This window comes from Labrus bergylta, chromosome 24 (assembly GCF_963930695.1).
Source record: "Labrus bergylta chromosome 24, fLabBer1.1, whole genome shotgun sequence".
Taxonomy (NCBI): domain Eukaryota; kingdom Metazoa; phylum Chordata; class Actinopteri; order Labriformes; family Labridae; genus Labrus; species Labrus bergylta.
Window position 1 is genome coordinate 8515912 of NC_089218.1, and position 13849 is coordinate 8529760.

The 13849-nt window shown below is 43.3% G+C and overlaps 1 protein-coding gene and 1 long non-coding RNA gene across 2 annotated transcripts; one reads left to right on the forward strand and one right to left on the reverse strand.

Moving 5' to 3' along the window:
- The first annotated feature begins 672 nt into the window (after nt 1-672).
- Nucleotides 673-13800, forward strand: obsl1a (obscurin like cytoskeletal adaptor 1a). The gene is made up of 25 exons (XM_065951846.1): nt 673-1097; nt 1868-3148; nt 3351-3620; nt 3952-4212; nt 4474-4779; nt 5001-5267; nt 5355-5630; nt 5991-6105; nt 6270-6430; nt 6548-6820; nt 6907-7182; nt 7325-7600; nt 7685-7960; nt 8055-8330; nt 8416-8685; nt 8784-9050; nt 9125-9394; nt 9486-9752; nt 10542-10808; nt 10970-11082; nt 11197-11350; nt 11550-11711; nt 12121-12225; nt 12328-12594; nt 12728-13800. The coding sequence occupies exons 2-25, from the start codon at nt 1954-1956 to the stop codon at nt 13003-13005; spliced, it is 6648 nt and encodes a 2215-aa protein (XP_065807918.1). The 5' UTR covers nt 673-1097; nt 1868-1953; the 3' UTR covers nt 13006-13800.
- LOC114920675 (uncharacterized) lies at nt 5091-11299 on the reverse strand. Its single transcript, XR_003809000.2, has 3 exons — nt 11170-11299; nt 5953-6080; nt 5091-5671 (listed from the first exon to the last, which is right to left on the reverse strand). It is a non-coding gene; the product is annotated as an uncharacterized lncRNA (long non-coding RNA).
- Nucleotides 13801-13849: the final 49 nt, after the last annotated feature.

Below are 13849 nucleotides of genomic sequence, written 5' to 3' on the forward strand. Positions count from 1 at the left end.
AGAAGATTCCCACAGATGGTTTCCAATGTTTCATCTTATAATAGATTTGCTTGATCCAAAACATTTTTAATACTGATATCTCCCTCTGAAATTTGGTAAAAAGTTACTGTCTCAAGAAAAGCTGTGTTACTTCAATCATCATGTAACCTTTTAGATTTGCCTTAAGGACCCATGGAGGCTTCAAACTGTTTGACTTAATTATGTCGTTTTTTAGATCTACAAAGCCTTATAATTTATCTCAAGGATCAAATACAACAAACGATATCAGGATTTTTGCGATGCTTAAATCGTTTTAGGTTCAAGTTTGTTTTTTAAATTTCCTTTTCTTACATTGATGTGACTCTAGTCTGACCCTATTTGTGGGTCAGCGTGACTCATGACTCAAGGAGTCCCAGCAGCTGGAGTGTCCTTTCTTTTCTAAGGTTTAACTCGGGATATCTATTGAGCCGGGAGATCCATAGCAGAGCTCAGCCTCCCCCTTATCTTCAGTGAGCCATGGTCTGTGAATGGAGGGCCTAACTTTATCTGACCTGCTGTCATCGAAACTGCCGGTATTTTTAGGTAGTGGCTCGCAGTGGCAGCAGCTGCGAAAGCATTTAATGCCCCTCCACCACCCATTCCAACCCCCTCTCTCACTCTTAGGCTGTTGGACAATGATAGTATCAGAGCTGACGCATGAACCAAGAACTCTGCTGAACGTCTGTGGTCGTATTCCTCTCAGCCACCTGTAATCCAACGCCAAACTGAGGAGACACAACCAAGAGATGAAACTACAATTGTGAGCCACCAGGGGTGAATAGAAGAACTGATTAGTCTTGCTCGCTTTAACTCACAGTGACCAGGAGGTGTACAGAGGCTGTGGCAGAGTCAAAAAACAACAAACCAAACCAGAGGGGAAAGAGCTGAGGGGTCTCTCAGCCTTCATGACTGTTCATCGGATCAAAGGAACCAATATTTGGCATTTCTAACGAGAAAAAGACAATTTTGTGGAAGGACCAAAAGTCATACAAATGAAATGATGACAGCTGAGGATAATTTGGATAAAGGAATCAACGCAAACAGTTGCAAAATGATTTAAAGGCGACTCAAAAGCAACGGTAAGTTTATCCTTTGGCTGTTCTGTTGCCTGTTTCATTTCAAGACTGACCATACATAACTAATGATCCATGCTGTTTAGAGGATGTGCATTGGATAAGGACTGTGGTGCGTCATACAGCAGGGACTGTTGCAATTCTTAATGCCCAAAGAAAGGTGGTGACAACATTAGGGAAACAATTGAGCCACATGAGAGAGATTGACGTTTTCTGGCTGGTTTAGCATGAGCCATAAGCTACTATACGTCTTAATCAAGAGACTATTAAGGGTGATCAGACTGCATACATGACAACAATGCAACTATTTAGAACAAAGAAAATACATCAGTAAACTCATACTCCACACATACAGTCACGTGTCAGTTTTGCGTTAGTTAGTGATTGCAGATGTGTGCTGTGTGACACACGGTCGCTGGTGTCTTTTTTTGGACATACTACTTTATAAATACACTCTTCAATGAGTTACAGCACCAGCTGAGACACAAGTGAGAGTGGTTTATGTTTGCCAGAAAAAAATACTTCAATAAAAGGATGTGATAAAGAGCGAACTGACGCTCAGTTAACCCTCGACGACTTCATGAAGAAGTTGGAATGTTTGAAACATAGCAATACAGGTCTCTCTATAATCAATCATCAGGTTAGATGTAGACAAAGAGGTACAGATGACAACCATTTACTGGACTTCATGTCAAAACTTAAGCTTAACATTGTTTGATTCAGCGTAACAGTTGAAGTTGACGGCCTTCCAAAATAAACTTCTCTTTGTCTTACAGCTATTTCACCAACGAGGCGATAATCAAGGCAACCCAGAAAATTAGGACATTTCTTCATTCAAACCCAAAAAGAAGGAGACATTGCAATGGATATTTTTGGAGGAGCTCCTCGCCTTTTGGGCTATCCCCGCCCTATAGTGGCAAAGTGCGGCACAGTTGCAACACTGAGGTGCCAAATTGATGGTGACCCTCGTCCTGATGTGATCTGGGAGCGTAAAAGTGTCCAGATCCTGTCTGATGGACACTACAAGCTTTCTGAGGAGGGGAAAGCTTACCTTCTAATCATTAATGGGGTGACTCTGCATGATGCTGGCCAGTATATTTGCAAGGCCAAAAATAGCATAGGTGAAACCTATGCCGCAGCCTCCCTGAAAGTAGAAGGAGAGGCCCAGCCACAAGACGGGGGGCAAAGGCAATTAGCAGTCAATGGTGTGAAGCAGCCAACAAAGGAAAATGGTGAGCTCCAAGGACAACTGAATGGCTTCTGTACAATGCCAAATGGTGAACATAGGAGAGAAAATGGAGAAGGGGTGAATGGAGAGCACAGGTGGAACAGCAAGTTAAATGAAGCTCGAGAAGAGGTTGATCAAACTTCTGAGGACAAACCTCGATTTCTCATCAAGCCTCTCTCTCTGAGGGTGGATCGGGGAGAAGACGCTGCCTTCTCCTGCAAAATCTGGGGCACTCCTCTTCCAGAGGTAACATGGGAGAAAGACGGGAAGAAGCTGAATGACATCTTCGAGAGCGCACACTTCAGCGTGAACAATCAAGATGGCGGCTGGTTCCAGCTCAAGATCTACAGGACACGCATGCCAGACAAAGGGGTCTACACCTGCAGGGCCACCAACTGCCATGGCGAGGCCCTGGCAGGTGCTGTCCTGCTTGTTGAGCCTGTACCGGAGCGGGGCGACAGTAAGAAGTCCTCAAATGGTCAGGCAAGCAGCCAATGGTCGCCAAAGCACAGGGGCGGGAGGCTCAGCTTGTCAAGGCTTACAGAGGAGCAAACTGTCAATGCTTCTAAAGCAAAGAAGTTTGCAGTGGCAGAGGGGAAACACGCCAAGTTCCGCTGCTTTGTAACAGGGAAGCCTAAGCCAGAGATCATTTGGAAGAAAGATGGGGTTCCCCTAGAGCCAGGGAGGCGTCATTTGGTATTTGAGGACAGAGAGGGTTACTACACACTGAAGGTTCTGTACTGTAAAGTGCAGGATACAGGACTGTATGTGTGTGCAGCATCAAATGCTCTTGGAAACACACTCAGCGCTGTTCACCTGTCTGTGAAAGGTAAGAGAACCTCAATCTTTTAAAAAAAATATCAGCTTTTCCTGCAAGTGTAACTGGTCAAACACAAATATTTCAGTAGAAGACATCTTTAAAAATAAACATTGGATTGTAAGTTAAACTTTAAAAAAAAAAAACTTTACGGTGTTACTTTAAGCAGATCTTTTTAAAAACCATATAAAACCAATATGAACATTTTTTTTAGGCCCAGCTGTGCGGTTCAGGTGTCCTTTAAAAGACGTAGAGGTAAGGGAGAGGGATGTGGCCGTGTTGGAGTGCGAGGTCCCTGATGAGTCAATCCCATCAGCCTGGTACCTGGAGGACCAGCGGCTGATGCCCAGCAGTAAGTACGGCATGGAGCAGAAAGGAACCAGACGGAGACTGACCATCCATGATGTTGGGACGGACGACGATGGAGTGTATCTCTGCGAGATGCCAGATGGAGCAAAAAGCATCGCAGAGCTGTCAGTGAAAGGTATTCTTTACTTTACATTTCTAAAATAAAAAGGTAATTCATTGAGTTTATAGTGGTTACATTTTAAAGCCTCAGAAAAGCTAATGAACCCACTTACATTACATTGTGGGGTTTAAGATCCACAAATGAGACATTTTTATTCAGCATATCAAACCATATCAAAAGATCTTGTGATCTTCAAAAATCAAATGTATCATTTTAGTTGACCTCTAGGTAATCGTGTCTTTCAATGTAAAAAAATAAATATTTGATGTAACCTAAGAAAACAATGAACAACAGATTTTACTCTAAAATAAATTGGCTATACAATACCAATTATTTCTACTTACAGGTACAATTATTCGTAAGCTTCCCCGAAAGCTGGAGGTCCTGGAGGGTGAGAACGCCGTGTTCTGCGTGGAAGTGGAAAGCGACGAAATGGAGATCCACTGGTTCAAAGACGGTCTGAAACTGCACGAGACTCATCAAACGATCCTGAAGTCTTTCGGAAAAACTCACATTCTGGTCTTCGTCAACGTGACCTATCAAGACTCAGGTGTAGTGACCTTTGTCGCAGGAAGCTCCAAGACCTCTTCACGTCTCAAGGTTAAAGGTAAATTCAGGAAACCGTAATGTATGCGATTGTCTCTACTTTGACTGAATTGGTTTATGAAAGGTTTTGGAAATATTTCTTAGGTGACATGGGAAGGTCTTAGACAAATATCCCATATTGTAATTAAGTTAATTGTAAATTGTTGGAAGCCAAAGTTACACAGGCTTGATGATGACATTTTTATTTTACATTATTTCATCAAACAGGCTAACTTGCCTTAATCATTCTTTTACTATTTACTTTGCCCTTTTTGTATTGCAGCCACAAGACATAGCCCTCCTATCTGTCCTGTCGGAGTCAAAATGGACGAGGATCGCCCCAACAGTGCTCTGCTTACCTGGGTGCCAGCCCCCAACAGCCAGACCTCCACCCGATCCATCTTTGTTGTGGAGAGACAGGAAGTTGGCTCCCAAGAGTGGCAGAAGTGTTTCACCTCAGAGACTGCGACTACAGCTGAGGTCGCTGGTGACAGCGTGCCATGTGAAGGCGACTACCGGTTCCGTGTTTGCTGCATCAACAAGTACGGGAGAAGCGGTCATGTGGAGTTTCCCAAAGCTGTCCATCTGGGTAAGGAGGATAACTGTGATAAAGAAATGAACATTTTATTCATTGTAAATCTATCTTCATTCTCTTAAAACATAGGCTACATGAAAGACTGGCTTTCATGCTGGTGGATTCAATTTAATATAAATGTTTACAATGCAGAATGATGCTTAAATATTCATGTTATTTCAAATTCCAATGAGGTTTAAATTCTTTGTAAACTTAAAATTATACTGTTTCCTTAGTTCCTGGACCCAAGATTCACTGTAACATGAAAGGCTGTGAAGTTGTGGAAGGAGAAGACGCCCACTTCTCCATTGAACTGTCTGCAACAATGGTTGGAACCTGGTTTTTAAATAGCGCACAACTGCAACATGGCGGCCGATATTCAGTACAACAGTCCCAAACAAAGCACTCATTGGTTATTCGTGAAACTTGCGCTGCAGAGGACACAGCAGAGATCACATTTATAGCCAACGGAGTCAGAGATTCAGCTGTACTCAGAGTGAAACGTAGGTGTAGAAATATTTATTCTGTCACATTTAACATGTTAATGATGCTGTCCTTTGGTGTTTGATTGTGGGTTTACTTCTTTGCAGCTGCAGTCATAAAATTCAGTCCTCTGTCAGACTTAGACAGCAAAAAAAGGGTGGACATAGGTGATGCTATTGTGCTCTACTGTGAAGTCTCCCACCCCTTTGCAAAAGTATCCTGGTTCAAAGATGGCAAGGAGATGGAGGTGACCGATGGTCTTAACATCCAAGCAGATGGGAACATGAGGAGAATTGTGATCCAATCAGCTGATGCATCTCACTCTGGAGTTTACGCATGTGAAACTTCTGGAGATGTCATCAAATTCAATGTGGATGTTGCAGGTAAGAAGTGTTTATCAGGAAAAAGTGCTTCTCAGGATTTTCTGAAATGACAACATTCACATTCATACTTTCTTTCATAAAAAAAACGCAAATGTATCTTGTCTGATGAGTCATTTTTTGTAGTCTATGGTTAGAAATGTGTTGGCCCTTCGGGTTCCTTCATATGATCTTCTGTACAGCGAACTCAAAACCTTGTAAGGTTGTTTGCAACAAATGCCAACGCCTAATAACCGCAACTACCTCATCCAGGATTTGTTTTATGATTAAAACAAATTGCAAAAAATATTTCTGATTTGATGGATAGAAGTTAAATCACTGGTACCTTGTGTTCCAGCTGCTGACTCCTCCTGTTTTCTGCAGGTCGACCTGTGGAGTTTACTCCCGTCCCAGAAGAGGAGCTCCATAAGAGCAGTATGGAGCTGGACCCTGTGGTGCTCCTCTGTCATGTCTCTGCAGAAGATGCAGAGGTTGTGTGGTAAGATGAAGAGAATTGTTAGCCAATATGTGCTTCTACTTATGCTGTTTATTACATTGATGTTGTTGTTGTTGTTGATTTGTTGTTTTTCCATGCAGGTTTCCTAAAATCATTAGTTGGTTATTTAAGACATTGTGTTATCTGTTTTATTTTATATGTCACAGGTATAAGGATGGCTGTGAGGTAAAGCCCAGCGACAAAATCACTCTGCAGGCAGAGGGGACCATGAGGAGGCTGATCATTCGCTCTGCAGAGACGTCAGATGCTGGAAGCTATACCTGCCAAGCAGGAAACAACAACATAGAGTTCACTGTCAATATCAAAGGTATATGGATGTCCCCGTTTTTCTAAGTAATGTTTAAAAACATATATTCAAAGGTGAGCGAAGTGTAGAACATCTCTCTTCCATTAAAGACGTTGTTTCCTCTGACTTCAAACACAGAGCCTCCAGTGATGATTGTTGAACCTAAGGATGATATTGTGATGGAGGGCTACGTCTCAGAGGAGATCCACCTGCAGTGCGAGTTGTCCCGATCCAGTGGGAAGGTGTGTTGGTTCAAGGACGGCCAGGAGGTGGAGGAAAGCAACAGCGTCCAGTTGATATCAGAAGGTCCTTACCGGAGGCTGAGCATTCTCTCTGGCTCAGTGGAGGATGGTGGAGAATATGTTTGCGAAACTGATGGGGACTCTGTCTTCTTCCAGCTTTCTGTCAAAGGTAGGACCGTTTTTTTTCTTTTTACCGCACTTAGAATCTTTAAAGCATTTTTTAAAAGATTGCGAACTGTCTTCTTCCTCCTCCAGAACCACTAGTAAGAATAATTTCCCCCAGTGAATCTGACTTGGAATTGACTCATTTGGCCCCTGAGAGGCTGGAGCTCAGCTGTGAGATCTCCCAGGCCGATGCCCCTGTCCGGTGGTATAAGGACAGCCTGGAGGTAGAGGAGGGTCCTAATTTGATCCTGAAGGTGGATGGGGCCCAACGTAGACTGATCATACCTTTCACCACTGTGGAAGATGCAGGGGAATACATATGTGACACTGAAGATGATTCTGTTGCCTTCCTTGTGACTATTACAGGTAAGATTGAGGTGGAAGGCTCACAATTTAGCATCATGATAAATGGATAACCAAGTTTAGATTATTTGGGCACATTCCCATCTTTCATGACCCTTGCCCCCCCCACCCCCCCAAAAAAAACCTTGTTCATGCCTTCTTTCAGAGTCACCAGTGACGCTTACTCGTCCCCAAAACATGCTTGACAGACTGGAGAGTTTAACCGGCAAACCAATCGTGCTGGAGATCAAGGTGTCCCGGCCAAGTGCTGAAGTCATATGGTGGCTAAATGGCAGAGAAATACAAGAGAGCAGTAACGTCACCATCACAGAGGACGGACTGATCCACCGTCTGACCATCCACTCTCCTACCCCAGAGGATTCTGGGAAGTACACCTGTGACGCTGTAGATGATAAAATTGATTTCCAGGTCAAAGTTTCAGGTAAGAGGCATTATGTATCAGATCCTCAGATTATTTCTCTCCCTTGACCATAATTGAGTATTAATATGTAATTCCGTATTACAGAGCCTCCAGTGAAGATCCTAAGAAAGTCAGAGATTAAGACAAATCTAAAATCTCTGATTTCTGATGACATTGTGCTGGAGTGCGAGCTGTCCAGAGCTAATGCCGTAGCCAAGTGGTACAAGGATAACTGCCGTGTTGAGGGTGATGAAAGGTTCTGCGAAGAAGAAGAAGGTGCTTTCCGCTCGCTGGTCATCCTAAACACTGAGATTGGAGACTCAGGAGAGTACTTCCTGGATGTTGGAGATGACAGCATCAGCTTCCAGGTTACAGTAGAAGGTAGGATTTTTGTTTTTTTATGAATCTCAAATAAAAGGTTTGAGTTTAAAACTGTTCCCCAAAAGAAGCAACTGTCTTTTCTCCTTGACTTTAGAGCCTCCAGTGAGAATTGTGGGTAACTCAAATGACCCTGACTACCAAGAGATGATGGCAGGGGAAGACCTAATCCTGGCATGTGAAGTGTCCCGGGACAATGCCCCTGCTCAGTGGTACTTCAATGACCGTCTGCTTTCTGAAGACTCCCGTACATATATTGAGACCTACGGCACTTTGAGAAAAATTATCATCTCAAATGTCCAGCCATCAGATTCTGGGAAGTATGTGTGTGATGCCGTGGACGACAAGATGATCAGCATTGTCAGGATTCAAGGTAAAGATTCAGAGTGAACACTGCCAATATTTAATTCTCGTTGCAGTTTAACTATACTTGGGACCTCTCTTGTCTCTTCCGTCAGAGTCTCCAGTAACATTTGTGAACAAGCAGGATGACATTGTTGTGACGGGGTACGAGGCGGAGAGCGTGACATTGACGAGCTACGTGTCCAAAGAAAGTGCTGTTGTGCGTTGGCAGAAAGACTGGTCGCCTGTTGAAGGAGAGCGTTTCAGAGCACTCACTGAGGGTCATGAGCGCACTCTCACTATCGACCCTTTGAGGCGCTCTGATGCTGGCGAGTACACTTGCGACGTGAACACTGACCAGATCAACTTCAGCTTGCTGGTGAAAGGTTAACACTCAGCTTCCTTTTATTATCCAAAAATGATGTACAATACTTCAGTTTGGACTTATAAGCCATTTTCTTGTTTGTTTTTTTTTCGATCACAGAAATGAGAATCAAGTTTATGAGTCCTCTGCGAGACACTGTGGCCCATGCTGATGGTATGGTGACCCTTCGTTGTGAGGTGTGCAAGCCAAAAGCAGATGTCCAGTGGTTAAGGAATGGCCTAGAGGTTGTTCCAAGCAGAAGGTTCTCCATCCGGGCAGATGGAGTTGAGCGAAGCTTGACCATCCACCGTTTAACCAGAGAGGATGCTGGGGAGTACGCCTGTGAGTCCAGAGATGATCGGACTGTGGCAATACTGAGAGTAGAGAGTAAGTATTCCTGGACTTAGATTTTCTTGTTGAGGTGTGGATAGAGGTTCATAATCTCTATTATGTCTTTTTAGTGCCAAGAGTAGTGGAGTTCCTGACAGAGCTCCACAACACCACTGTTCTTGAAGGAGAAGATGCCACATTTAAGTGTGTTGTTTCCCCTGAGGATGTCCAGTTGGTCTGGCTCATGGATAATGAGCCTATCACCCTGGGTGATCGTTTCCAGGCAAACCAGAACGGTTTGTGTCAAACCTTGGTCATCAAAAAGTGTCAGATTTTGGACTGCTCGAAGATTACAGCAGAGGCTGAGGGACAAATCAGCAAAGCAAGCCTCAAAGTTAACGGTATGATCATTTCATGACAAAAAGACGAGATATGGTGCACAATCAGGAGTTCCTTGAAACCGATCTTTCTGTCTCTTCTCACACATTTTAGAGGCCCAGGTCATGTTTACGAAGAAAATGGAGGCTGTAATGGCAGAAGAGTTTGGTGACGCCACCTTAGAGACAGAGATCAGCCTTGAGACAGGAGAAGTACAGTGGATGAGGCAAGGAGTGGTCATCCAGCCTGGTCCAAGACACACCCTATCACAGAATGGCTGTAAACGCAGTTTGAGCATCCAGAACCTGACTCTGGCCGACCGGGGGACCTATCGCTGTGAGACCCTGCATGACCGGGCCCAGGTCAAGCTCAATGTGGAACGTAAGTGGTCCATGGTGTTTACTTATAAAGACCTCAATATTACATGATCATGTTTCTTGTTTTGTCAGACCGACAGTTGAACCTGAAATGCATGTATTTTTCCAAAAAATATTAAAAAAACAAAGGCGGCTTCTTAGAAAGTATTTTGCATTTTTGCTAAATATTTGGCCAACCATTTTATTTCGTTTTAGACACTATTGAAATACTTCACTTGAATACATTCAAATATTTGAGGGGTAGCAGAACAATTAAATTGGTAGGAATTGTTCAGCAGCGAGTTTAGTGTACAGCTTTAACACTGATTTCTGTGAAACTGAAGAACAGGATATTGTAAGGTGTTTTCAAAGTATGGCACAGTGCAAAGAGAGCCTAAGAATAGCAGGGCTAGTCCTGCAAGTGTGAAAAGGTTTTTTTGAAACAAGGCCACGCTGTCAACAATAGTGTGTTGAATGACATGGTGCTATGGAGCACCTGTAGGTGTTGTTTTTGTCATGTGATAAACTGAGCTTGTTCTATATTTGAACCACCCTTTATTGTCCTTGAAACATAGTGTTCTTTTCAATGTACACGGAAAGTGTTAGCGATGCTTCAGAGAAATGTTGTTATACATAAAATGCAGATATAAAAGATTTAATTTACAAATTACAGGGGTGTTAAATTATAGATTACATTACCCTAGGATTAAGGGAGTGATCTTCACAATAGTATGATTTCATTCTGATAAGAATAGTTTCTGAATCTCGGAAATAATCATCACCGCCATCGCCCCCCTTATCTCTTCCAATCCAGCCCGTAAAATCTCCATCCGCAAAGGCCTAACTGATCAGGAAACCTTTGAACGAGAGACAGCCTCCTTCGAAGTGGAGCTCTCGCACACGGATGTGGAGGGAATTTGGCAGAAGGATGGCATTCGAGTGAAACCGAACAACCAGTCTCGGGTGAGCACCAATGGATTAGTCCATGGCCTCACCCTGTCAAATCTCACCCTGGAGGATACGGGCACCATCGTCTTCTCAGCTGAAGGGGTACGCACCACTGCAAGGCTCACTGTCAAAGGTAAATACTGGCCTGTGGAGCTCTGCTTTGCTGTTAAAGTACACATTTGGTTAGTTTTAATAAATTGCAAACTGGAAAAGTGAACTACGACCACATCATTGACCCATGAGGTTATTCAGTTGCTTGTTAATTGTGTTGTTGATTGGATTTAAAATCAACAGAGACTCCGGTGACTATCCTGAGACCACTTTCCGATGTTCGTGTGGAGGAGGAATGCTCGGCCACTTTGGAGTGTGAATTCTCCAGACAAATTGTTGAAGTCAGATGGCTTAAGGTAAAAATAGACCAATTACAACCCCATTCGCTCTTGACTTTGCTTTTGCTTACTGTGAAATGCATTTTCCCGGTTCATGAGACATACCTGTGCACGCTTGCTTTTGTGAACCAGAATGGGACGGAGCTGAAGCCAGGAAAGAACTGTCGGATCTACTCCATGGGGCGAAAGCGTTTCTGTCAGATTTTGCTGTGCTCTCTGGCTGACTCTGGCTCCTACACATGTGACACAGGAGACATCAACACTTCCTGTTCACTGGAGGTTTATGGTAAGAATTATAACACAGCGAGAAGAAGTTATGCCTGCACACTTGCTCTTTTATTTGCAGACACTGAACAAGTGTGCTTAGTTCAGTATATAACCTTACAAGGGGCTATACTGGGAAATGTATATATTGGTGTACAACATTTTTTTTTTTTTTTGGGATTCTATTATTGCGAATCTGAATCTCTGTACTAACCTCTCAGAGCACAAGTTGGAGTTAGTGCACGATCTGGAGGACCTTTACATCCAGGAGGACCACAACGCTGTCTTCATGTGTGAGGTTTCTCTGGAAGACGTCCCAGGAGAGTGGTACAAAGATGGGCACAAGATCCGGCCCACTAGCACCATCAAGATCCGCACTGAAGGTTAGAAAAAGGAGGAAGTGATTAGTCATGGGAGTGATGAGAGAGAGTGAAGAAGAAATCTCTGCAAAATTCAAAGCACTTAGATACACACACTGCCTTAGTAACCAAGGAATGAAATGTATTTTATGAATAAAAATGTAAATAAAACAAGGGAAAAATTAAATCATCTTTTAAGTTGCAAAAAAAGTTGCCTCTAAACAAATGATACAAGTATTTGGGATGACCTCTGGTGGGTGTAAAGGGAATTGCAAGGCTCCCAGGTAGCACCAAATGAAGAGAAGCAACACTTACAGAGGGACGACAAAAATGAATGAAGCACTGGTAATTGTCTTATTGAAGTTTGAACTCACCAAATTTAAAGAAGAGCTGTAATGTAGGTGGATTGTACAAATCTTTTGTCCTCTTTCAGGGACCAAACACTTCCTACTCATGTGTAACGTCACAGCTGAGGACGCTGGGGAAATCCGCTTTACAGCCAAGGATATAGAGTCCACGGCTTACCTTGAAGTAGAAGGTAAGTCTCACTTTGTTTTGTTGTCTGAGTTGAATCTGTATGGGATTGTAACAGTTTAAAAATGTTTCATGAAAAACCTTGAACGTGTGCCTCTCGCCTCAGAGCTTCCTGTCACCATCGTAAAACCCCTGCGAGATCGTACAGCCCTGGAGAAACACAGAGTGATCCTTGAATGCACCGTTTCTTCGCCTCGCTGCAGCGCCACCTGGTATAAGGGCACAGAGGAGCTCGCTCCCTCGGATCGAGTTGAGATCCTGGCAGATGAATGCTCCCACAAACTAGTCATCTTGCAGGCGTCAGTGGAGGACGAGGGCACCTACAGCATCGAGGTTGGGGAGCACACATGTAAAGCCAAACTGATGGTGGAAGGTAAGCTGGTTGTAGAGGGTTCTTGATCCTAAAATGAAAAGGAGGTGAATCTTTGCTTCTCTATCTTACTGCTGTTGGATTTGATGAGTTTTGAACAACACCATGATAGCATGTTTCCCCTTTGTTTCTGCAGCCCAAGCGCTTGTAATTGTCAAAGAACTAGAGGATGAGGAGGTGACTGAGTCGGAGGCAGCGTGTTTCCAGTGCGAGGTATCTGTCGACATAAACAAGGCCCCCGTTTGGACTCTGAATGGAGAGGCTCTTCAGCCAGGCCCCTTCGTTCGAGTTGAAAGCCACGGGACAGTCCACAAACTCACCCTGAAAAACACCAGCGTAGACATGAGCGGGGCGGTGAAGTTCACCATGGGCAAGGCCAAAAGCAGCGCCACACTCACTGTAATGGAAAAGTAAGGGGGGGGGGAGAAAGTAAAGCATTGACTTTGAACGAAGGAAAGAAAGACTGCAAAATTGTGAATCGCTCAGGAGTCTTTGGATGGCCTGCATCTCTCTGTTCTGACTTGAGTTTGAATTGAGAGCTCTTAGTGAAGTCATGTATTCTGAAGCATGTTACTTCAGTGAAGTTATTCCTTTTTTACAGTGTAGATTGTATTTATTTGCCTTTTAAAGATTTATAATTCCCTTTACAATATTGTATACAAATAAAAACCCCCACTGAATAAAACACAGAATGACAGTGTTTATTAAATGGTGTTGAATACTTTGCAATCTTTTCCTCTCCAAGAAAGACGAAAAAGCTGTGGCACTTTCATCACTACTTTCTAACACATTGTGGATGAAGAGTAATAAGCCTAATTGATTGATTGATTAGCAAGTTGCTGCAGTGACATTATTCACACTATGTTTCCATATTGCACTTCAATTTAAAAAATAAATAAAATAAACTAGTTGATTAATTTTAAACTTACGTTCATGAGTTGGGCGACAACACGGCTCCAAAACACAAGTTAGTCTCATGTTTACTTGTAGTTTACCAAGACAACTGCGCTACTCGCCGACAGCGACCAATTAGCTGATTAACGCGATATTTTACGATGTTTTGTTACGCAGCGTCTAATTGATTAAAACGCTGCCTTCAAGTGATCCTCGGAAAGATCCGCTTCCCACCTGTATACACAAATTCAAGAAGCTCTTGTCGGGAAAAAAAAACAAACGAACATGGCCGCTTGAAGTAAGATTGTTCCTCTGCGGCTGATGTTAAATTACTAAAAGCAAGTAGTACATCTAAAGCTAACTC

Excerpts from the sequence above, each read along its gene's own strand:
- obsl1a (XM_065951846.1), top strand. The coding sequence starts at position 1,954 with ATGGATATTTTTGGAGGAGCTCCTCGCCTTTTGGGCTATCCCCGCCCT. Across the intron at positions 5,268-5,354 it reads AGCTGTACTCAGAGTGAAAC|CTGCAGTCATAAAATTCAGT; the intron begins GTAGGTGTAGAA and ends ACTTCTTTGCAG. Across the intron at positions 9,395-9,485 it reads AGCAAGCCTCAAAGTTAACG|AGGCCCAGGTCATGTTTACG; the intron begins GTATGATCATTT and ends CACACATTTTAG.